At 38.8% G+C, this 24,216-nt stretch overlaps 1 protein-coding gene across 5 annotated transcripts in view; it reads right to left on the reverse strand.

Moving 5' to 3' along the window:
• The window catches only part of LOC150087015 (microtubule-associated serine/threonine-protein kinase 3-like), a 912,052-nt gene that overhangs the window by 138,888 nt on the left and 748,948 nt on the right, over nucleotides 1–24,216 (reverse strand). For all 5 annotated transcript variants that reach the window (XM_090372902.1, XM_090372903.1, XM_090372904.1 and 2 more), the window contains one exon: nucleotides 14,167–14,394. In XM_090372902.1, the coding sequence (XP_090229028.1) occupies nucleotides 14,167–14,394 (228 nt within the window). The remainder of the gene's footprint in view (nucleotides 1–14,166; nucleotides 14,395–24,216) is intronic.

The raw sequence follows: 24,216 nt of genomic DNA on the forward strand, positions 1-24,216 counted from the left end.
TCCATTCTGCTCCAATTTATAGATTATTCTTCCACGTGCAACAGTATCAAAAGTTTTCCTAAAATCCAAGTTCATGATATATAAATTATTTTTTGCATCCAGTTCCCTTGTGATAACATCACAGTATCCAATCAAATTAGTCAGACATGACTTGCCCTTAATAAACCCATGATCTGTCTGAACTATAAATGCAGTCTTGTCTAGATGATCCTGAACTGCTTCCTGAACCAGTGCCTCCATTAATTTCCATGGAACAGAAGTTAAACTAACAGTTCTGTGATTACTTGTCATCTTTTGATTCACCTTTTTGAAATGGGGACACATTTTTGCATCTCAAGTCCACGGGGACCTCCAATGAGTCCAAGGAAGATTTCATAATTATGGCTAAGGGTTTACTAACTTCTTTTAATATAACTGGATAGATCCCATTCACCCCAGGCATCTTTCTTATGTTCAATTTCAACAATTTCATTTGCGCCTTTTCTCTCAGTTAATACAAAATCATTTAGCTCCCTGGCAGAGTTTGATAAACTTCTAGCATTCACCTCCTGGAATAACTCCTCATGTGTGAATGTAGATGCAAAACACTCATTCAGTTTGTCAGCAACCTCATAAGGTGCATCAACAATCAAACCATCGATGTCAAGTGGACCAATCTCATTCATCCCATTACATAAGTAAAGAAGTCTTTACTGTTTTTCTTTGCTCCGTTTGCTAAAGATTTCTTGTAATCTGTCTTTGCTTTCTGAACATCCTTTGTGACTTGATTACAGACTATCTTATATCAACCATAGGCATCTGTGATAATTTATATGCATCCCATTTATTTTTATTCTCTGCCACGAGTCTCACTAGGTCATCTGATATCCATTTAGGCCTAAACCTTGAATAATATTTCTTAATTGATATGAAAAGTCTAGTAACTTCCAAGATAATTCTTTGAATGAGCCCCATTTAGAATTTGTTGTTGGTAACATCATAAGTCGGTCCCACTGTTCAGAATTTAAAAACTGTCTGAGATTACTGGGGTCACCTTTACGAAAGTAAAAACCCTTCCATTTACGCCTGATTGTAGTTACATCTTTAAGTAAATCTCACTTCAGTACATTGTGATCACTGCCATCTAGTGGGTGGTTTATCTGCAGTTTCTTAATGCATGAAGAATCACTACTGATAATCAGATCAAGAGTTTTACTCTCTCTAGTTGCCTCTTGAACATGCTGCTGTAGGAAACGATAATCCAATAAATCCACAAAAGTCTTGCTAGTGTGTGAGTGATCAATCCACAAGTTCCAGTCTACATTTGGGAAGTTTAAATTCCTGATTATAAGAAAATCTGATTTACTGGCCCACTATTTCTCTGGACAGTTGTTAAGTGTACTCATCAGAGTCATTAGGCCTATAACACAATCCTACTCTCAACTTGGTTTTCCCAGTGCTTATGTCACACTAAACTGACTCAACACTGCACTGATCAATCATGTCAACAGGATGCACCGCCTTAGATTTTGCGTGTTTCTTAACTAGCAGCCTCACCCCTCCTACCCTTGTATGATGTCTATGCTTTCTGTACATATTGTACTTTCCAAATTCCAATTCTACATTCCTAATCTCTGTGTGACCCAATGTCTTTCATACCCCAACAACATCAGCCTTTGATATCTTCACCAGCACCTCAAATTCATCAAATTTATTTACTATAATTCTAGCATTGCTCTTCCTGCAAGTATACACGCACCTTTTATTACTCTTATTACCCTAACACAACCCATGTATTTATTTGTTCCATGATGACTCCCAGCAGCCCTTGAAATCCCCAGTACCTCGCTTTTATGATGAGAGCCTTGTCGATCAATTCGTCCCTGGAGAGATTGTGCAAAGCTCAAGAAGTAGATTTTTTCTCAGCCTGGTCTGTGCTTCTTAACAGGTTTATGCTTCTACAGGGATGGGGTACACTTAAATAGAAAGGGTGCAAGAATATTTGCTGATGCTATCGTGGCAGAGTTAGGTGGGTCGGAAGACTGCTACCTTGGGGAAGATACACAGACTAAAAGATTAACAGTAGCCGCTGGCAGAGGTGAAAGTGATTCTTGCACTACTTGTACTGAAATGCAATTGAGCAACAGCCTGGAAAGCAAGGCAATGGATATTTCCAGGACTTCTGGGAGTCACAATGGAAAAAGTAAATACATGGGCTGTGTTAGAGTAACTAAGAGTAGAAACAGGTGCATGTATACTTGCCTGTACACCAATGCTAGGAGTATAGTTAAATAAATTTGATGAGTTGGACGTGCTAGTCAAGATATCAAAGACAGATATTGTTGGAATATCAGAGACATGGTGTCACACAGACATAAGCAGTGCAGAATTGGAATTTGGGGAGTACAATGTGTACAGAAAGAATAGACAGGACAGGAAGGGAGGCGGGGTTATGCTGTTAGTTAAGAAACATAAAATCTAAGGAAGTGCATCCAATTGATGTTGGCAGACAATGCAATGTTGAGTCTGGTGTGACATAAGCACTGCGAAAGGAAAAATGAGAGTAGGTGTGTGTTATAGGCCAAATGAATCTGATGAGTATAATAAAAACTGTACAGAGAAATAGAGTGGGCCAGTAAATCAGAGTGTCTTATAATGGGGAATTTTAATTTCACAGAGATTGACTGGAATTTGTGGGTTGGTCACTCACACACTAACAAGGCTTTTTTTCAATTTATTGGATGATTGTTTTCTACAGCAGCATGTTCGGGAGGCAACTAAAGGGAGCAATACTCTTGATTTGATTATCAGTAGTTATCCTTCATGCATTAATAATCTGCAGATAAAGAAACCACTAGGTGGCAGTGATCACAGTGTGCTGAAGTGGGATTTTTACTCAAAGAGGTAACTACCATCAGGGGTAAAGGGAAGGGTTTTTGCTTTCATAAAGGTGACTACGGTGGTCTGAGACAGTATTTAAATTCTATACGGTGGGACCAACTGATGATGTTACCAACAGAAAATTCAAAATGGAAGCATTCAGAGAAATAATCTTGGAAGCTACTAGGAAATATTGTTCAAGATTTAGGCCTAAATGGTCATCAAATGGCCAAAATGAACTAATTGGACATTTATTATTATTATTAGTTACATGGTGCAAGGAAGCCTGAGGTTTATGCTGCACCAGCCAAAAAAAAAAAAAAATTCCTGAGAGAGAGAGAGAGAGAGAGAGAGAGAGAGAGAGAGAGAGAGAGAGAGAGAGAGAGAGAGAGAGAGTGTGTCAAAAGTAGAAGGGAATCACCAAGAAAGAGAAGAATGATGATATCCAGCTCAGGACCCTGGGTGTGGCCAAGTGCATACTCACCAGATGTGAGCCCCTGGGGTTATGTGGCAGAGAAGAAAAATACATGGGATATATATAAATTAACACGTGACACAGAAGCCTATGATAGATATAAGCTGGTCTGTAACCAAGTCACAAAGGAGGTTAGGCGGACAAAGGCAGATTACGAGAAATATTTGGCAAAGGATACAAATAAAAACAGCAAAGAGTTCTTTACTTATGTAAATTCTAGAAGGAACGGGATGAATCAGATTGGTCCACTTGATATTGATGGTTCAACTGTTGATGATCCTGCTCAGGTAGCTAACAAACTAAACGAATATTTTGCATCTACATTCACACATGAGGAGTTATTCAGGGATTGGAATGCCAGAGGTGTATTAAAATCTGGCAGTAAGCTAGATAATCTTGTTTAAATATAAGATCAATATCATACCTTTACTGTAGGAAATCTTGACCCAACAGTCACATCAAACTAATCCGAATAATGTAATATAAAATCTTTAAGTATTAAAATCTTTAAAACCGCGAACATATCCCTATTGAAGGATTGTTGAATTATATGATATTATATAAAAAACTAAACTTGTCTTTAATTTAGATAGTCTGCCAGCTGCCAGCAAGGAAGAGCCAAGCACAGCCGATGCACATCAACTTACACCAAACTAAATCCATTAGCATTGATAGACCAGAAAGAGAAGACAATTGTCAAACTGTTAAAACTATATTAAATTAAAACCGTATTAAAATATTCTAAGGTTGAACTTCTTAATACATGACCAGATATTTCGGTCGTAAACAGTGCTCACAAGAAGTAACGAGTTAAAAACAATATCCACTCTCTTATATTTCAAAATAGGCACATCGTGACAAGATTATTACTGTTAACCAATGTGAATCATGTTATTCACACATGCGCGTGAAGGTTCACGAGTCCAAAATAGTATATGGTCTCTGTACATTTATAGAACAATTTAATTTCAGAAAGAATCGGATTACAAAACTTAAAGAAAAACAATAATATTGTAATACAAAAAGCGGATAAAGGGGACACAGTGGTTGTCTTAAATAAGGATTACACTGATAAATTGAAGAGCATCATATCCGATAATTCCACCTATCGATTGGAAAATAGAAGTATGTTCGATAACTTGATTAAACAGTTCAATAATACTTTAACGGAACATAGAAGAAAAGATTCTATTACAATGGTGACATTAAAGAATCTTAAAGCAAGAACTAACAATGTACCGACCTTGTTTGGACAAGTTAAGTTACATAAAACGGATTATCCAATTAGACCGATCGTTTCCTACAAAAATTTGGCTTTTGCGTCTTTAGCGTCTTATTTATATGAAATCACAAAACCATTACGTCTTACATTAAAATTTAGCATAAAAAATTCCGATTCTCATTTAATACATTAAAAGATATAAAGTTAGATAATGATGATAGGTTGTTTTCCCTTGATGTTGTCTCACTGTATACTAATATAGATGTTAAATATTCGCTCGGTACATTATGGAATTTGATCAATAGTAATGCAATCATGTTAAATAAAATCAAGTTACCTATAGCTGAAATATTTAATTTAATCAGATTTCTTATAGAGGCAAATTATATTGACTTTCAATCGGATATTTACAGACAAATTTTTGGCTTTCCCATGGGGCTCAGTCTGAGTGGTTTAGTAGCTGCAATTTATCTCAATACTATTGAACAATTACACTTAAATCTGTATATTCCCAGGTTAACATTTTATGGTAGGTATTTAGATGATATCCTTGTTATTTCACATGAAAACAACGTAAATAATCTTATGAGTTCTTTTAATAATATACACACAAGACAAATTCACTTTGGAACAAGAAAAATCAGGTGAGAACTCGATAAACTTTCTTAACTTTACGTTAAGAAGGGTTAATGATAACATACACTTTAATTAAAAACACCTCACATAAATATTTTATTAAAGTTCCTTATGTACAACAATGGTATGAGCAGTTTATTAACATTTTAAAAATACAGAATTCAAAATAGTTGCACAACTGATAAGTAAACTTCAGACAATATAGAGGGCAAGGAAACCAACCTCTGTCTCTAATATGGAGCAAAACAATATTGTCTATAACATTGCTTGTGGGGAGTGCAACTCCTTTTACATCGGTTCTACCAAAAATTACCTTTCGATGCATTTACAACAACACAAGGCATCTGTGAGGCATCTATGTTAAAACATTATTTAATATAGTTTTAACATAGTTTGACAATTGTCTTCTCTTTCTGGTCTATCAATGCTAATGGGTTTAGTTTGGAGTAAGTTTATGTGCATCGGCTGCGCTTGGCTCTTCCTTGGTGGCAGATGGAAGACTATCTGAATTTTAGTTTTTAACAAGTTTAGTTTTTTATATAATACCATATAATTCAACAATCCTTCAATAGGGATATGTTTGCAGTTTTAAAGATTTTAATACTTAAAGATTTTATATTACATTAATCGGATTAGTTTGATGTGAGCGTCGGGTCAAGATTTCCTACAATTAAGGTATGATATTGATCTTATATTTAAACAAGAGTACTTAAAGTAGGAAAAACTGAGCTTCATTGCTCTTACATTTTGAAAGGCTAGATAATCTTGTAATAACTGAGAGTAAAGAGGAGGAGAAATTGTTGAAGATAAACATAAGAAAGGCACCTGGGGTGATTGGAATATATCCAGTTATAAAAAAGAAGGCAGCAAAGGCAGTAAGCAAACCCTTAGCCATAATTATGAGAGCTTCCTCGGACTCAGAGGAGGTACCCATGGACTGGAGATGTGCAAATGTGACTGCAATCCACAAAGGAGGATCAAAGGGAGACACAGGTAATTACAGACATATTAGTCCTGTTAACTTCTGTTCCAGGGAAATTAATGGAGGCATTGGTTAAAGAAGCATTGCATGATCATCTAGACAAGACTTCAGTTATAGCTCAGACACAGCATGGGTTTTTTAAGGGGAAGTCGTGTTTGACCAATTTGATAGGATACTATGATGTAGTCACGGGGCTTAGAGTGGAACAGGTATCATGTGTGTTATCAGACACTCAGTCTAAAATGCTGATGGATTCAATATCTTTCTATTACAGAAGATTCAGGAGAAGTCTGGTTGGCCTGCCTCTCTAAAATCCACTCATGCACACCTTCTTGATGGTAAGCCCTATTACGTCACTTAGGTGGCAACGAACGTGTAGAGTGGTGCTCTTCAAGAGGCCTACTCAGGATGAAGAGGAAAAGACCAAACTTTCCAGCACATGACAGTAAGACGAAACAAATGACCCTCAGTCAGCAGCAGCTTTCACTCCCCTTCTTACGGCAGCGAGAGGATCAGAGTTGAAGCAGAGGGTGCTAAGAATCCCTGGGTATGACCAGGCTGCCATGCACGGAAACTGAACTTGGCCTGTTACAATGTAAGATCACTCATCGGTAAAGACAGGATATTAGAGCTGGAAAAGGAATAAGAAAATGTGAATTGGAATATCATCGGTTTGGCTGAAACAAGAAGAAGAAATGAATCATAAGTTTATCAAGTGGAAATATGCTGTAAACCAATGGAAACAATGAAAGGATTGAAGGTGGAGTTGGGTTTCTGGTCCATAAAGATTTAAAAAACAACATTTTGGAATTCAAAAGTACATCACCAAGGGAGTCAAGACTAATACTCAAGATTTCTAAGAGGTACAAGCTAAAGGTTATAATGATTTATGCACCAACATCGAGCCATGATGATGAAGAGGTTGAAGAAATGTACACAGAAATTGAGTCTTCTAGATGAGCAGAAAACACAATACACTATTATTATGGGGGACTTCAATGCTAAGGTTGGAAAAAGACAAAACAGCACAGAAAGGGGAACTATAGGAAATTTTGGAATTGGTGAAAGAAATGAAAGAGGCAAAAGACTTGTGGAATTTGCAGAATCTCAAGAATTGTCAGTAATGAACACTTTTTTCAAGAAAAGGGTGAACAGGAAGTGGACACGGAAAAGTCCAAATGGATTAAAAACTAATGAAATCGACTTCATCCTCACTAACAGAACTAACTTGAGTAAATAATACAAAGGTCTTTGAGATAACAGAAGAGGAGAAAAAGCAGTATGTACTGGAACTTAAGAACAAGTTTGAGCTTCTGCAGACTGCTCAGGACCAAGATATCGACAAGGAATATTACAATTTTCTGAAAGTGATAAAGCCCAAGAAACCTATAGGGAAAAAGAAATCCAAAGAAGAAAAAATTATTCAAGAAACACTTGTCATGATGAACCGAAGACGCAAATGAAGAGCAAGAAAAACACTGACAAGGAGAAAATTGAGTATACTGAGTTATGCAAAGCCATTAGAAAGAGACTCAGAGAGGACATAAGAAGATTTAACACAAGAAAAGTGGAACAAGCATTAAGGGAAAACAAAGGATTTAAATCAGCAGCCATGAGCAGTAATACAAAAAGACAAATGATACTGAAACTGAAGAATAGCGATGGTGTACTTATAAACAGCAGAGAAGGCATAATTCAAATAGCAGAAGACTACTATAGAGAATTATACAAGGAGCGAGGGAATAATGCCAGCAGTGGGGAAGATGGATTGCAAATTAGCAACACATACGACATACCCAATATTCTTCCTGATGAGGTAGAACATGCATTGAAGAAAATGAAGAATCAGAAAGCCCCGGGGGAAGATGAAGTTACTGTAGAGTTGTTAAAATTGGAAGGAAGAGACATAACAAAAAAACTGGCAAGGCTCTTCACAAAGTGCATTAGAAAAGGAGTGACGCCTAAGCAGTGGAATAATGCAATCATAGTTTTGCTGCATAAGAAAGAAGATAAATCAGAAATTGAAAATTATAGACCAATTAGCTTGTTATCCCACATCTACAAGTTGTTCACAAGGGTCATCACTAACAGATTACAAAGAATACTTGATGAGAATCAACCAAAAGAGCAAGCTAGCTTTAGGACAGGATTCTCAACTATGGATCACCTTCACGTAATATCACAGCTAATGGAGAAAGCAAATGAATATAAAACACCATTATGCCTGGCATTTGTGGATTATGAAGAGGCATTTGACTCCATACAATCATAAGGCAATGTTTCGGGCACTGGAAAGACAAGGCATAGATACCCCACACATATTATGATTTTGAAGAAAATATATGAGAATGCTACCTCCTTTATTAGACTAGACAAAGACAGTAGGAAATTTAAAATCGAGAAAGGAGTTCGACAAGGAGACACAATATCTCCGAAACTCTTTACTGCTGCCCTTGAGGAAGCTTTTAGAAGATTAGACTGGTCGCAGAAATTTGCAGATGACATTGTGGTCATAAGCCACGATCCCAAAGAATTAGAGCAAAATCTTAATCAGTTATGCAGAGTTAGTAAGGATTTGGACTAAAGCTGAATATGGCTAAAACAAAAGTAATGATGAATAAGTATGCCACAGAAAGAGACATAATGATTGAAGGAGCAGTAATTGAAAAGGTGGTGTCATATACTTACCTGGGACAAGTTATTAGCTGTAATAATGATAAATGGCTGGAAGTCACGAGAAGAATAAATTTTGGATGGATAGCATTCAGGAAATATAGTCACATACTGAAGAGCAATATCCCAGATTGTCTGAAACGTAAAATGATGAACCAATGTATGGGTGCTTCTCTTCGTGGAATAATGTTATTAGTGGAGTCCCACAGGGTTCGGTGTTAGGTCCATTGTTGTTTTGTATATTTATCAATGATATTGATGAAGGTATATCAGGTGTAATGTTGAAGTTTGCAGATGATACAAAGGTTGGCAGTGTGCTACTGCAACAGGATCTAGATAATTTGGGCAGATGGGCTAAGAAGTGGCAACTGAAGTTTAACCTTGACAAATGCAAAGTACTGCATATGGGAAGAAGTAACCCCAGAGAAACGTACCAACTGTGTGGTACTACACTTAAGGTGGTAGAAAATGAAAAAAAAAAAACATGGGAGTAATTGTGCAGTCGGATATGAAGTTTTCTGAGCAATGCAGACAGGCTGCCAGGGCAGGTCATGAGGTTTTGTCAATGATATATAGGAATTTTGCTAGCAGGGAGAAGGAGGTGATTGTCCCTCTGTATAAGGCAATGGTGAGGCCACACCTTGAGTACTGCGTACAGGTCTGGAGGCCTCATTTTAGGAAGGATGTAGATTTACTTGAGCGTGTAAAGAGAAGGGCAACAAGATTGGTGAGGGGAATGAAGGGATCCTCTTACCAAGAGAGGCTTAAGTTCTGCAAATTGAAGTGGCTGGAGACTAGGCACCTGCGCGGTGATATGATTGAGGTGTATAAGGCCTTGAATGGGTTGAGCACGGTGAATTCTGATGGGATCCTTCCACTTGTTCAGATTATGAACCTAAGGGGGCATAAATTCAAATTAAGAAAAGACAGATGTAGAATAGATGTGTGGAAATCTGCCTTTAGCCAGCGGGTAGTTAATTGCTGGAACAAACTTCCATCTGTCGTGGAAGTTGATAGGTTGAATAAATTTAAGCAGGAACTGGACAGGCATTTGCAGGGAATGCTGCGATTTTTTTGGCTGATGCTGCATATGCTCATACACTTACTTTCTTGCATCACATGCCACTACAACTACTACTACTACTACTCCCCACCATGACTTATGGAAGTGAAACTTGGGCACTCACCAAAAGAATGGAAGAGAAGCTGAGAACTACACAGCAAAGAATGCAACGAATTATATTGGGAATCAGACTGTTAGATAAGAAGAGAAACACATGGATTAGGCAGCAAACTCAAGTAAAGGACATCTTATCATAACTAAAGAACTAAAATGGTCTTGGGCAGGACACATAGCTTGAAGACATGATGACAGATGGACTAAGAAAATAACAGAATGGTACCCAAAAGGAGATAGAAGAAAACCTGGAAGACAAAGGCGGAGATGGATAGATGAAATTCATGAGTTTGTGGGTAGTAAATGGATGGCCAGTGCTCAAAACAGAAGGAACTGGAAAGATGCTGGAGAGGCCTTCATCCTGCAGTGGATTGAAAATGGCTGATGATGATGATGTAGTCACAAAGGAACTGGATGCAAAGAATAATTTTGATATCATATATTTGGATCTTAGAAAGGCTTTTGATACTGTTTCACAAATTGGAGCATTGTGGCATTGGAGGCAAATTGCTGCTATGGATAAAGGGATGGTTGAGTGGGAGAAGACAGAGAGTGGTAATCAATGGACACTGCTTTTCGTGAACTAATGTTATTAGTGGAGTCCCCAGGGTTCAGTGTTGGGTCCATTGTTGTTTTCTGCATTCATTAATGATATTGATGATATCAGGCTTAATGTCCAAGTTTGCAGACGATACGAAGGTTGGCAGGGTTGTTAATGACACTAATGACAGTACGCTGAGAGGTGGCAACTGAAGTTTACATTGACAAATGTAAAATACTGCATATGGGAAGCAGTAACCCCAGAGTAAAATATCAACTGTGTGGTACTACACTGACAGAGGTAGAGAGTGAAAAGGATCTGGGGTTAATTGTGCAGGAAGATATGAAGTTTTCTAAGCAGTGCAGATGGTCTCGAAGAGTCGCTCATGGTGTCTTGCCAATGATATACAGAAATGTTTCTAACAGGGATAAGCAGGTGATTATCCCCTTGTATAAGGCAATGGTCTGGACATACCTTGAGTACTGAATACAGGTCTGGAGGCCTCATTTTAAGAAGGATGTAGAGCTTTTGGAACGAGTAGAGAGAAGGGCAAAAAGATTAGTGAAGGGAACAAAGGGTTGCTCTTACGAAGAAAGGCTTAAGTTTTGCAAATTACAGTGTCTGGAGACTAGGCACCTGCAAAGTGATATGATTGAGGTGTATAAAACTTTGAATGGTTTGAGCATGCTCAATGCTGCTGGGATTCTTCCTCTTGCTCAGAATAATCGTCTGAGAGGGCATAAATTCAAATTGAAGAAAGACAGTTGTAGGATAGATGTGCGGAAGTTTGCCTTAAGCCAGTGGGTGGTTGATTGCTGGAACAAACTTCCATCTGTCATTGTAGAAGTTGATAGCTTAAACAGATTCAAGGCAGAACTAGACAAACATTTGGAGTGGTGGATGAGTGAAATGAGAAAGGGGGGGGGGGGTTTGTTTGTTTTTTTTCGGCTGATGCTATATAAGTTTGATTTCTTGCATCATGTGCCCTTGCTAATGCTAAAGCAGATACTGACTTCTACAACAGATGGAAGTTTGTACTAGCAATCAACTACACCTTGACCAAAGGCATACTGTAATTACTGTCATTAACAACCCTACCAACCTTTGTTATTAAGGTTGATAGGGTTGTTGCCTGATATACTCTCATTAAAATCATTGATAAATAAAGAAAACAGCAATGGGCTCAACACCGAACCTGAGAGACTCCACGAATAACATTAGTCCAAGAAAAGCAGCGTCTGCTGATGAGCACTCTGTCTTCTCCCACTCAATCATCCTTTTACCCATAGCAACAACTTGTACAGCAGTCTTCCATGTGCAACAGTAACAAAAGCTTTCCCGAAATCGAAGTACACGATACCAAAATTATTTTTTGCATCCAGTTCCTTTGTGACCCATAGTATTCCATCAAATTGATCAGACAAGACTTCCCCTTAAACCCATAGTAATTACTCATGTCATCCTTAGATCTCCCTTTGTGAATTGGAAATATATTTAGCTAGTGAATTGGAAATACATTGGAAAAATCATTTAGCTCTATGTTATAGTTTCAGAAACTTCTGGCCTCTACTTCTCTGCAGAATTCTTCAAGTGTGAATGTAGATGCCAAATACTCATTTAGTTTTTCAGCTATCTGAAGAGGATAATCAACAGTCAAACTATCAACATCGAAGTGGACCAATCTGGCTCATCCCTTTTTTTCTAGATTTTAAATAAGTAATGAAGTCCTTGTTGTTTTTTTTTTTTTTTTTTTTTTTTTGCATCCTTTGCCAAATATTTCTCATAATTTGTCATTGCCAAAGATTTTTCGTAATCTGCCTTCGCTTGCCTAACCTCCTTTCTGACTTGATTACAGACTAGCTTACATCTACCATAAGCTTCTGTGTCACTTGACACTTTATATGGATCTCATGCATTTTATTTCTCTGCCATGAGTGTCATTAGTTCTCTTGACATCGATTTAGGGCTAAACCTTGAATAGCATTTCTTAGTTGATATGAAAAGCTAGTAGCTTCCAAGATTAATTCCTTATGCTCCCCATTTATAATTTCCTTGGTAACATCATAAGTTGGTCCCACTGTATAGAATTTAAAAAAATTGTCTCAGACCACCATAGTCATCTTCATGAAAATCTCATATCAGTATACTGTGATCACTGACACACAGTGGTTATTTTATCTGTGGAAGCTGCATTTGTCGAAACAATTGCAGAGCAAAGTCGCAAATAATGGTCACAAATGGTAAAGGGTAATTCTTGCTAAGGAACTTCTACAAATTGCAGTCCCCTTTTTTTTTTTTTTTTTATGTGAACCCCAAACACGAGAGGTATTAGAACCTATAGTACTTAGTACCGTGCTTGGGTTGGATGTTCAGAAGACGAAAGAAGATATTTGTTGACATTGGACTTGAACTTCTGTAGATTGTAATCTTCAGGAAATACGTATGAAGGAAGGTTGTTCCAGAAAACGGCAGTTGAATGAATAAAGGAGGAAGCTAAAGTTGGTTCTGTGGGTTTGAAGTTGGACAGTAAATGGATGTTGGCTAGTGGCAGCACGTGTTCGGACTGTTTTGAAAGAGAAAGCGGGAATTATAGAAGCCAATTCAGAAGAAAATTTCCCTTGGAAGTATCTGTAGAAGAGGCATGCAGCAGAAACAATACCTCTATGAGAAAGCTAATGGAGAGAAGCTGTTAGAGATGAATCATTAATTAACCTAACTGCCCTCTTCTGAATGGAATCAAGAAGCCTGAGAGAGGTTTTGGGGGCACCACCCCAGATGTGGGAATAATATTCCATGGCAGGGCGGATTTGCGATTTATACAGAGTGAGCAGCTGTTTGGAAGAAAAGTAACGCCGAGAGCGAAAGAGAAAACCAAGTTTTTTTAGATGCAAAGGAAGCAATATTTGTAATGTGCTTGTGCCAAGAGAGATTAGAAATCAGGGTAATCCCCAAAAGAGATATATCATTTTGCCTAGAAATCGGAGTGTCACTAAAGATAAGCATAGGAGCAGAAGAATCCTTTTTGCAAGATATAAGACAAGACTGAGTTTTAGAAGGGTTAAAATCAACTAAGTTGTCTTTGCCCCACTGGAGAGTTACCCGAAGATCGGCATTTAAGGAATTGGTAGCAGATTTTCGAGAAGTTGAAGCTGATTGAAACCCTAGAAACTAGACCTGCTAGGGGACATCATTAAAGTGTTTAAGGCTTTAAATGATTTAAATAAACTAAATGCTGATAGCAACCTTACTACATACATAAAGAGGAATAAATTTAAAGTGAAAAAAGAGAGTTGCAGGATAGACATGCAAAAATTTCCTGAAAGCAAAGTTTGCACTTTTTTTTTTTTGTTTCAACTGTTGGAATAAGCTTGCAATTAGTATTGTCAAAGGATGTGGCTAGTTTGAATAAATTTAAGTGAAGACTAAACAAATGATGGACTTTGTTTTGTGTTTATTTAGTTATTTCTTTTTGTTGATTGTTAATCTATAACTTCACTTCTTTGCATCATTTGCTGCTATTAATATTAAAACCTGAAAATCCTGAATGAAGCTTAAAAATAAATGTTCATAGTAATAATAATTAATAAAACATGAAACTTACTATCAAAATAACTGGTGTCATGCTCATTCTCCAAATGGGGAACAAACTCTGCTTTTTGGCGTAAAAGGGAATTCCAGTCTATCCCCTCAAAGAAACAATGTTCCTTTACTTCTTGTGATCCTCCTGTACCCAAACGATCAAAAGGATTCTGCTGTAGAAGTTGTGAAATAAGATCTTTGGCATCATCAGGCAGAGGCCAGTCATTTTGATCTGGCCACTCAATTTCATCTGCACAAAATAATCATTTGTACTGTTATTACAATATACAGAATGATTTATAATATAAAGTTAAATTACTGCAATTCATTTAAATCAATATCAAACATTTAAATTACATTACTTTTTTTTTTTTATTTCCATTACTCCTGAAAGTGTAAAACCTCAGTAACTTAAATTAATGGGGGGGGACGAAAAGGACTAGTCCAAATTACAGAATATCATTATTTGAAAATAGTTTAAAGTCAATTAATAAAAACAATTATAATTAATTGTTTTTATATTTAACTGAACATTGCAAAGAAGAGATATTTTCCTGCATCAGCCAAAAAAACATATTCACACTATTCCCATTGCCATAAAGCAGAGGCAGGCAACTTAATTTGTGATGCAATCTACTTTTTTTTCTTCAAAATGTGCCACGATCTACTTTTTTTTTCAAAATGTGCCATGATTTATCATCTCAAGAATTTCATTGCACATGGGTGTAAAAGTTAATCAACACATTGAAAAATGTTGTTTATAAATTTTAAAATTAAATACAATTCAGAATTCTTATTTTAAATTCATACATATTTAAAATTTTAATTTATGCGAAGTTTGAGTCTTCGTGTCATCTGCCAATCTTTCAAAATCGGGGACATAAGGGGATGTGTTTGTTTGTTTGTTGTTTGGTTTTTTTAGGAGCATTAGCAACTAAGGCCATATTGCTCCGGGATATGCGGTGGTCATTCCCTGACCTTTCCGCATCCTTCATATTTGGTGGCGACGGGCTCGAACCCCGGTCTAATCAAGAAGCGTGTGCTATGCACTGCTGCTCCTTCCCACCTGGCTACGGAGGCATAAGGGGATGTGATAAGGCCAAGCATAAAGAATCTTCCGTATGCAAGTCTATAAGAGTAGAGCGCGTCTTCATCTTTGTTTGTTTCAAATACATGTGGAACCAAAACAGCAATTTAAAAGTTCACTGCATTTTTTTAGATTTCAGTACTTCTCTTGGCAAACATATTTCCAAAAGTCTTTTTCTGGTGATCTGGCTTTTAGGAAGATATCATTTCGTAATGTAATTATTTCATTTTCAAGTAATTTTTTCTCTGTTTGAAAAATCTCGGTGATTTTTTCTGCAATTTGTTTCGTATCTAAGTCGACATTAAATGGATAAGAAATATACTGAACAATGTCTTTGTTTTAAAATCACTGAATTTGGTTTCAAAATCATCCACAACTTTCTCAATTTCAGAAACATATTTCTCACTATAAAATTCAAAAACAGGATATTTTTGCAAATGATCTTGCATATTTGCAATATGATCCCCAAAAATGTCCCCCAAACCTCTCTCAGACTTCTAGATTCCATTCACAAGAGGGCAGTTAGGTTAATTAATGATTCATCTCTAACAGTCTCTCTCCACTCGCTGTCTCATAGACGTACTGTTTCTGCTGCATGTCTCTTCTATAAATACTTCCATAGGCACTGTTCTTCTGAATTGGCTTCTATAATTCCCGCCCTCTCTTTCAAAACAGTCTGAACATGTGCCGCCACCAGCCAACATCCATTTACCGTCCAACTTCAAACTCACAGAACCAACTCTTCATCTTCTTTGTTTATTCATTTAATTGCCGTTTTCTGGAACAATCTTCCTTCGTACATATTTCCTGAAAATTACAATCTATAGAAGTTCAAGTCTAATGTCAACAGATATCTTCTTTCGTCTTCTCAACCTCCAACGCAACCACAGTACTAAGTACTATAGGTTCCAATACCTCTAGTGTTTGGGGTTTACATAAAAAAAAAAAAAAAAAAAACTGGATGCAGGGAATAACTTTGATATCATATATTTGGATCTTAGAAAGGCTTTTGATTCTGTTGCACATGGAAGAGTGCGACACAAATTAGAGCAGTGTGGCATTGGAGGTAAATTGCTGCTATGGATAAAGGGATAGTTGTGTGGGAGAAGACAGAGAGTGGTAATCAATGGATAGTGGAGTCCCTCAGGGTTCAGTGTTGGGTCCATTGTTGTTTTCTGTATTTATAAATGATATTGATGATGGTATATCTGGCTTAATGTTCATGTTTGGCAACAATATGAAGGTTAGTAGGGTTGTTAATGACACTAATGACAGTACGCTGCTGCAACAGGATCTAGAAAAGTTGAGCAGATGGGCCGGGAGGTGGCAAATGAAGTTTAACATTGACAAATGTAAAGTACTACATATGGGAAATAGTCACTCCAGAGTAACGTAACAACTCTGTGGTACTACACTGACAGTGGTAGAGAATGAAAAGGACCTGGTGGTAATTGTGCAGGCAGATATGAAGTTTTCTGAGCAGTGCAGACGGTCTGCAAGAGTAACTCATGGTGTCTTGTCAATGATATAGAGGAATTTTTCTAGCAGGGATAAGAAGGTGATTATCCCCTTGTATGCCTTGTATACAGTGCTAAAGGTGTGGCCTTGTCAGGCCACACCTTGGGTACTGTTTACAGAGCAGGAGGCCTCATTTTAAGAAGGATGTAGAACTGTTGGAATGCGTACAGAGAAGGGCAACAAGATTAGTGAATGGAATAAAGGGTTGCTCTTACAAAGAAAAGCTTAAGTTTGTAGATTACAGTGTTTGGAGACTAGGCACCTGTGAGGTGATCTTATTGAGGTGTATAAAGGCTTGAATGGTTTGAGCATGCTCAATGCTGATGGGATTCTTCCTCTTGCTCAGAATAATCACCTGAGAGGGCATAAATTCAAATTCAGGAAAGACAGTTGTAGAAGTTGTAGGATAGATATGCAGAAGTTTGCCTTTAGCCAGTAGGTAGATGATTGGTGGAACAGACTTCCATCTTTTGTTGTGGAAGTTGATAGCCTAAATAAAGTTAAGGCTGAGGTGGACAGGTATTTGTAATGAATGGAGTGGTGAAATCGGAGCATTTTTTTTTTTTGGCTGATGCTGCATAATATTGCTTTCTTGCATCAGCTAATGTTAATAAACTGCTGCTCCCATTTGAGATTCAGTTTTTGTGCCCTCTGTATATAGGATACAGTGAGCTAAAAATTGCGACTTGGAAGCAGCATGCAGATGTTGGTAGTTGATACGTTAGAGTGCTTGTTTGTCCCAAAAGGGGAAAGGGCAGTCGTATCTAGGTTGTTTGATTATCCATGGTGGTGATTATATTGCTTTGTCAGTGGAGTAATCAAATTTAGATTAAGATCTCTACTGTGGAGAAGATTTTCAGTCTTATGCTCACAGGTTTATTGATTCTTTGTTGTTGATAATGTTGTTCTCATTCTGATGTAAAAAGAGTTTTCTGCAGGGGGTGACCTCGTAGAGATTGTATTTTATCTCCATAAGAAAGTAATTGGTTATGTATTTTAATTTGTAAAGGAGATTCTTGGGCCTCAGCGCACAGGCGAGGTACGGAAAGCTCCAAGAGCTATTCGAAGTGCACAATGATGTACTGGGCCAATCCATCTCATGACAATAGGTCTTGCTGAGTCATAGACACAGGGTTTTGTTGTTTTGGTTTTTTTTAGGAGCATTAGCAACTAAGGCCATATTGCTCAGGGGATATATGGTGGTCATTCCCTGACCTTTCCGCATCCTCTGTATTTGGTGGTCACGGGCTCGAACCCTGGTCTAATCAAGAAGCGTGTGCTACGCACTGCTGCTCCTGCCCACCTGGCTACGGAGGTGCCTAGACACAGGGGGCACCGTAGTCTAACTTAGGCCAAATGAGTAGGTGATATAAACAGAGTAGTATTGTTCTATTTGCTCCCTAGAATATGGCGGATGGGACTTAGATGTTGATTGGTATTTGTTCTATTATTGTACTGAAGTGGACTGCAAAAATTGTGGCATTTAGCACAAAAAATTTTGTGGGACGCCTTCCCGATAGTAAGTTTTAGGAAGTGTGTTGTTTATTTGAACTCGGAAAGTCCGATTCTTAAGTAAATTACCTACATAGAGGGATAGGTGTCCTCAGGGCAAGTTGATGTAACCTTCTAAGTATACCATAGTCCCAGGTGGTATTATATGCTTTCTCGATATTAAAATTAACCATGACTTGATGCTGATTTCTGAGAAAAGCGTTTCTTAGCTGATTTTCCAGTTATAAATACATCCAAGGTAGAATGATTTTTTTTTGAATGCCATATTGTACTGGGTTGAGAAGATAATTATTTTCTAGATACCATGTTAGTTTATTGTCGACCATTTTCTCTAAGATTTTGCCTAAACATCTAGTCAAAGCTATAGGATGATAGCTCTGTGGATCAGATAGGTCTTTTCCCTGTTTTGGGAATGCTAGTATTATTGTGTGGTGCCATTTGTCTGGAAAAGTATTTTCGAGGTATGCTTTGTTGAATAGATATAACAGGGCGAATTGGGATCATTCGTCTAATATGTATTATGGCTTAATGTATCGAGGGTGGTTATAAAATAAGTTTCCCTGTTCAGGAGACCCTAGTGTCAAAACGGTTAAAGTGAAAAGTGTGTTTAGTGTCAAGTGGCACCAGGGGATTTCCCCATCTTTGCACTGATTACATTGTGGTTGTACCAGATTACTGGAAATGCCAGATTTAAAAGCGTATGGACATTGTATATGTGTAGTGTCAGTTACCGTTGTTCTTTTGGTCCGTGGTGTGTGGAGGTAAGTAATGTAGAGTTCGGGGTTGAACCATTGCGGATATTGTGGGTAGACCTGTTGGAGATTAGGTAGAAACTTTCGAGTTATATCGCCTTTGGTTGAATCAGTCCAACATTGCTGCCAGATTGTTTGTAGCTATGTTTCCAGTCTATCTGTTATTTATCAGATCTGTGGTATGGTCTAGATACGTTGTGGTTTTCCATGCCTGAGTTGCTGCTGCATTCCTGTGCGGATTACTTCCAAGTCGAGAGGCAGGGTTCCTGTGATAACTTGCAGTGCATGCATCGCTGTATTGCATGCTTGGGTGATGGTCAGGAGGATTGGTGTTTGTATTATGTCATCGTTGGTGATTCACCACTGTTGAGGCCTTGTGATACTAGGTGCCAGAGGCATATTTAATTGCCGGGATGATGGCTGCCTTGTAGAGGAGCGCAAGGGTGCGCCTCTTCAGCCTCCAGTCTCGGCGGTTGACCTTGGCAAGCATGGCCACGTAATTTTTAATCTTTGTCTGAATATAGTTGAGGTGGGAGATTAAAGATCTGTTTATGTCTAGTATAATTCCAAGGTATTTAAGTTCAGTGACAAGCTTAATGGTTTTATCATTGATTCTAACTTGCGGCAGTCTGATTGGGGTTAGGTAGTCTTTTAGGAGTATGGATTTCGTCTCTTGTGATGAGATGGTCAGGTGATGTCCCTCCGCCCAGTCTCAGAGGGTGGTTAGTGCTTCGTTTGCGATGATTTCATCTGAGCCCTAGAGTTAGCGTCAAGTACCAGGGAGAGATCATCAGCAAACGCCAATGATATGACATTCCCTAGATCCCTGCAGAGAAACTCGTTAAGTACACAGTTCCATAGTGCTGTGAAAATCGGTGGGTATGGGGAAGAGATTTGTAGAAGAAAAAAATTAGTTCAAATTTCCACCGCCAGGGGAGAAATTGGCACTGTAAACGTGAGATGGAATACTTAGGTTTAGATTTTAATACCAGAACTTAGAAATCTACAGATATTGTTCTGTGTACTTTCCTTCACTTGAGATGATATTTTGAAAACGGAGGACTGCGTGAGACACAGTTTTGCATAGCATCTCATTGGGGATGTTGGCTACATGCTGTTTAATGTTTGCTTTCAAATCGATAAGCATCTGTATGCTGCCATGGCAAATTCTGTCTTCCAGGTATCCCCACACCAGAAATCACAGGGATTGAGATCTGATGATTGGGCTGGCCAGAACTGCAGAAAGTCTCTATAGAAATGATGCGAACATTTCCAAATATTGAACAGAGCAGTTCCTTCACCTGTTGACCAACATGGGGAAGGGCACCATCTTGCACAAACCCATACGGTCTCCAAGCATTGTCTTTCTTGCAGAGCAGGAATAATGTGAACTGTTAGAAGAGCACAGTACCGTGCACTAATTACCGTACACCTTACAGGGCCATGAGGTGTAGATTCTTCAAAGATAAATGGTCTGATTATAAACTCTGCTGCGAATCCCCACCATACTGTAACGTATGGACTTTGTAGTGGTCTTTCATATGGAGCAGATGGAAGAGGTTTCCTATATTCAGCAGTTTTGTCCATTTACAGTCCCACGAAGAGTGAAATGAGCCTCATCGGACCACAAGATCATTCGAGCCCATGTATCGTCAAGTTCTATACAAGCCAGAAATTGTAGAACAAAGTCTATTCATTGTTGTTGATCACAAGACTTTAGTTCTTGCACTATGTGAATCTTGTACGGGAACTAGCATAAAATTATTTGAAGCACTTTATGTACGGTAGACCAAGGAAGGTTCAAGTCTTTGACACACCTCTGGCACTACTGACTGGTAGTGTTTAGCATTCTGACCTGGAGGCCATTGCAACCACCACTTCATCCGCTACCGCCATTCTCATATGTGGTCATCCTTGCCTGGAATTACACCTAACTCCTCGGTAACTTCAAATTTCTTTATTAGTTTTCGAAACCCCACTGATGTCAAAGGTCCGAACCCTCGCAAATCGGAAGCCATAATTACAAAGTTATATTCACACACCAACTATGTCTGACTTTGAGGAACAATTCGTTGAGGGTGAGATCTCTGTAGCCCTCACGCAAACCCGAAATGAGCCGCATTCCACGGAAGACCAGGAAGATGCTGAAGGACAGTGACCTGTACCAGCTGATAAAAAGCGTCCAAGGAAACTGACTACCAAAGAGGAACAAAAAACAAACTTAGGAATAGGCCAAAATGAAGAGATAATTACAACCAAACTACTACCCAACTACCAAACGGAACAGGTACTGTCACTGCGCCTGAACCTGGAAGATATCATGCTCCAAAAGGATAATCGAATCACTACTGCAGTTAGAGGAGAAATTATCCGTGTGTGGTCGAAAATGGAGCATGTGCTATCAAATTTGAACGTGGAACACAAAAGAACCAAAGCGAAACTTGACGTCTTTCTAGATAAAAGGGTGAATGAAAATACTACAGCACCCCTTACATACGCCCAAACGCTGAGGACGTTTCCACCAGATACAACTACAACCAACAAACTAACGGATCATCATCAGAAGAAAACGCTTCTCAAAGCACCTCGACTTGTCCTATTGAAAGCTACAAACAACTCATTGCTAGACTCGAGCGAATCAGTTAAAACTCTTGTGGTTCAGAAGCTTGCTCACGACTTAAAAACAACTAAAATAAAATCCATCAGGAAAACTAGAAACACTGGTGTCATAACTGAGACTGCATCAAAACAAGAGGCCCAGGCAATCATTTCTAATTATAGAATTAGTTCCCTCGGTCTAACAGCAGAATACCCCAAGAAGAAAGGCTCATCAATTCTTATTTTTGACTTGGACAGGGAAATTACTCCAGACAGCATCGCTGAAGAAATTTTACACAGGAACATTTGAGACTTGACCCAAGAAAAAAGAGACAAGGGGCACATAAAATCAAAATACTGCACCAAGTCAAAGTCTCCCAACCTTTGCAATTGGGTAGTGGATCTCTCTCCACAAGCGTGGAGCCAACTAAAACTTCAAGACAGAATCTTTATTGGTTGGCGCAGCCACCGCTTCAAGGAACATGTTGTTGTTATTTGGTTTTTAGGAGCATTAACAACTAAGGCCATATTGCCTTAGTTGGCAATATGGCCTTAGTTGTTAATTCATTAACAACTAAGGCCATATTCTTAATGAATGACCAACTAAGGCCATTCATTAAGAATGGCCTTAGTTGGTCATTCCCTTGACCTTTCCGCATCCTCCTTATTTGGTGGTGACGGGTTCGAACCCCGGTCTAATCAAGAAGCGTGTGCTCCTTCCCACCTGGCTACGGAGGCGCCCCAAGGAACATGTGGCTGTTCCTAAATTAGCATTAGCAGAGGCATTTGATGCAAGAAAGCAAGCTTATGCAGCATCAGCCAAAAAAAAAAAAAAAAAAAAAAAAAACCACTTCCACTTCAACCCTCTGTTCGTTCAAAATACCTGTCCAGCTGAGCCTTAAACTTATTTAGGCTATCAACCTCCACCACAAGGGATGGGAGTCTGTTCCACCAACCAACCACCCGCTGATTAAAGGCAAATTGACGCACGTCTATCCTACATCTGTCTTTCCTCAATTTGAATTCATGCCCTCTCAGGTGATTTCTCTGAGCTAGAGGAAGAATTCAAGGCTTTATACACCTCTATCAGATCACCTCACTGGTGCCTAGTCTCCAGACACTGTAATTTGCAAAACTTAAGCCTTTCTTCGTAAGAGCACCCCTTTGTTCCATTCACTAATCTTGTTGCCCTTCTCTGTACTCGTTCCAGCAGCTCTACATCCTTCTTGAAATGAGGCCTCCAGACCTGTATACAGTACTCTAGGTGTGGCCTGACCATTGCCTTATACAATGGAATAGTCACCTCCTTATCCCTGCCTCCGTAGTCAAGTGGTCAGGAGCGGGAGTGCAGTAGCACACGCTCTTTGAGTAGACCGGGGTTCAAGCCCCTGACTGCTGAATATGGTCGATCTGCCAACCCGCACTGGACCAGCGTGGCAGATTATGGTCCATTTCCCTCAGCATGAATTGTTGAGGAGGCTTCCATCCTGCAGTGGGTTGATAATGGCTGCACTTTACTTTTACTTTTTACTTTATCCCTGCTGGAAAAATTCCTGTATATCATTGACAATATTCCATGAGCTACTCTTGCAGCCCGTCTGCACTGTCAGAGAACTTCATATCTGCCTGCACAACCACCCCCAAGTCTCTTTCATTCTCTACCACTGTCAGTGTAGTACCACAGAGTTGATACGTTGCTCTGGGGTTGCTGTTTCCCATGTGTAGTACTTTACATTTGTCAATGTTAAACTTCATTTGCCACCTCTCAGCCCATCTGCTCAACCTTTCCAGATCCTGTTGCAGCAGCATAGTGTCCTTGACAACCCTGCCAACCTTTGTATTGTCTGCAAACTTGGACATTAAGCCGGATATACCATCATCAATATCATTTATAAATACAGAAAACAATAATGGACCCAACACTGAGCCCTGAGGGACTCCACTAATAACATCAGTCCACGATGAGCAGTGTCCATTGATTACCACTCTCTGTCTTCTCCCCCTCAACCACCCCTTTATCCATAGCAGCAATTTGCCTCCAATGTCACAATGCTCCAATTTGTGTAGCAGTCTTCCATGTGTAACAGTATCAAAAGCCTTTCTAAGATCCAAGTATATAATATCAAAGTTATTCCCTGCATCCAGTTGTTTTGTGACTGCATCATAGTATCCAATCAAGTTGGTCAGGCAAGACCTCCCCTTAACAAAACCATGCTGTGTCTGAGCTATAACTGAAGTCTTGTCTAAATGATCCTGCAGTGCTTCTTTAACCAGTGCCTCCATTAATTTTCCTGGAACAGAAGTTAAGCTCACAGGTCTATAATTACTTGTCAGCCTTTGATCCTCCTTTGTGAATTTGCACATTTCCAGTCTATGGGTACCTCCCCTGAGTCCAAGGAAGCTCTCATAATTATGGCTAAGGGTTTGCTTACTTCCTTTGCTGCCTCCTTTAATATAACTGGATAGATCCCATCCACCCCGGGTGCCTTTCTTGTGTTTATCTTCAACAGTTTCTCCTCCACTTTACTCCCAGTTATTTCAAGGTTCTGTAGCTTACTGCTAGAGTTGAATACACCTCTGGCTTTCCCCTCACTAAATAATTCCT

Source organism: Mastigoproctus giganteus, chromosome 4 (genome assembly GCF_048544385.1).
Source record: "Mastigoproctus giganteus isolate SK-2022 chromosome 4, ASM4854438v1, whole genome shotgun sequence".
NCBI lineage: Eukaryota > Metazoa > Arthropoda > Arachnida > Uropygi > Thelyphonidae > Mastigoproctus > Mastigoproctus giganteus.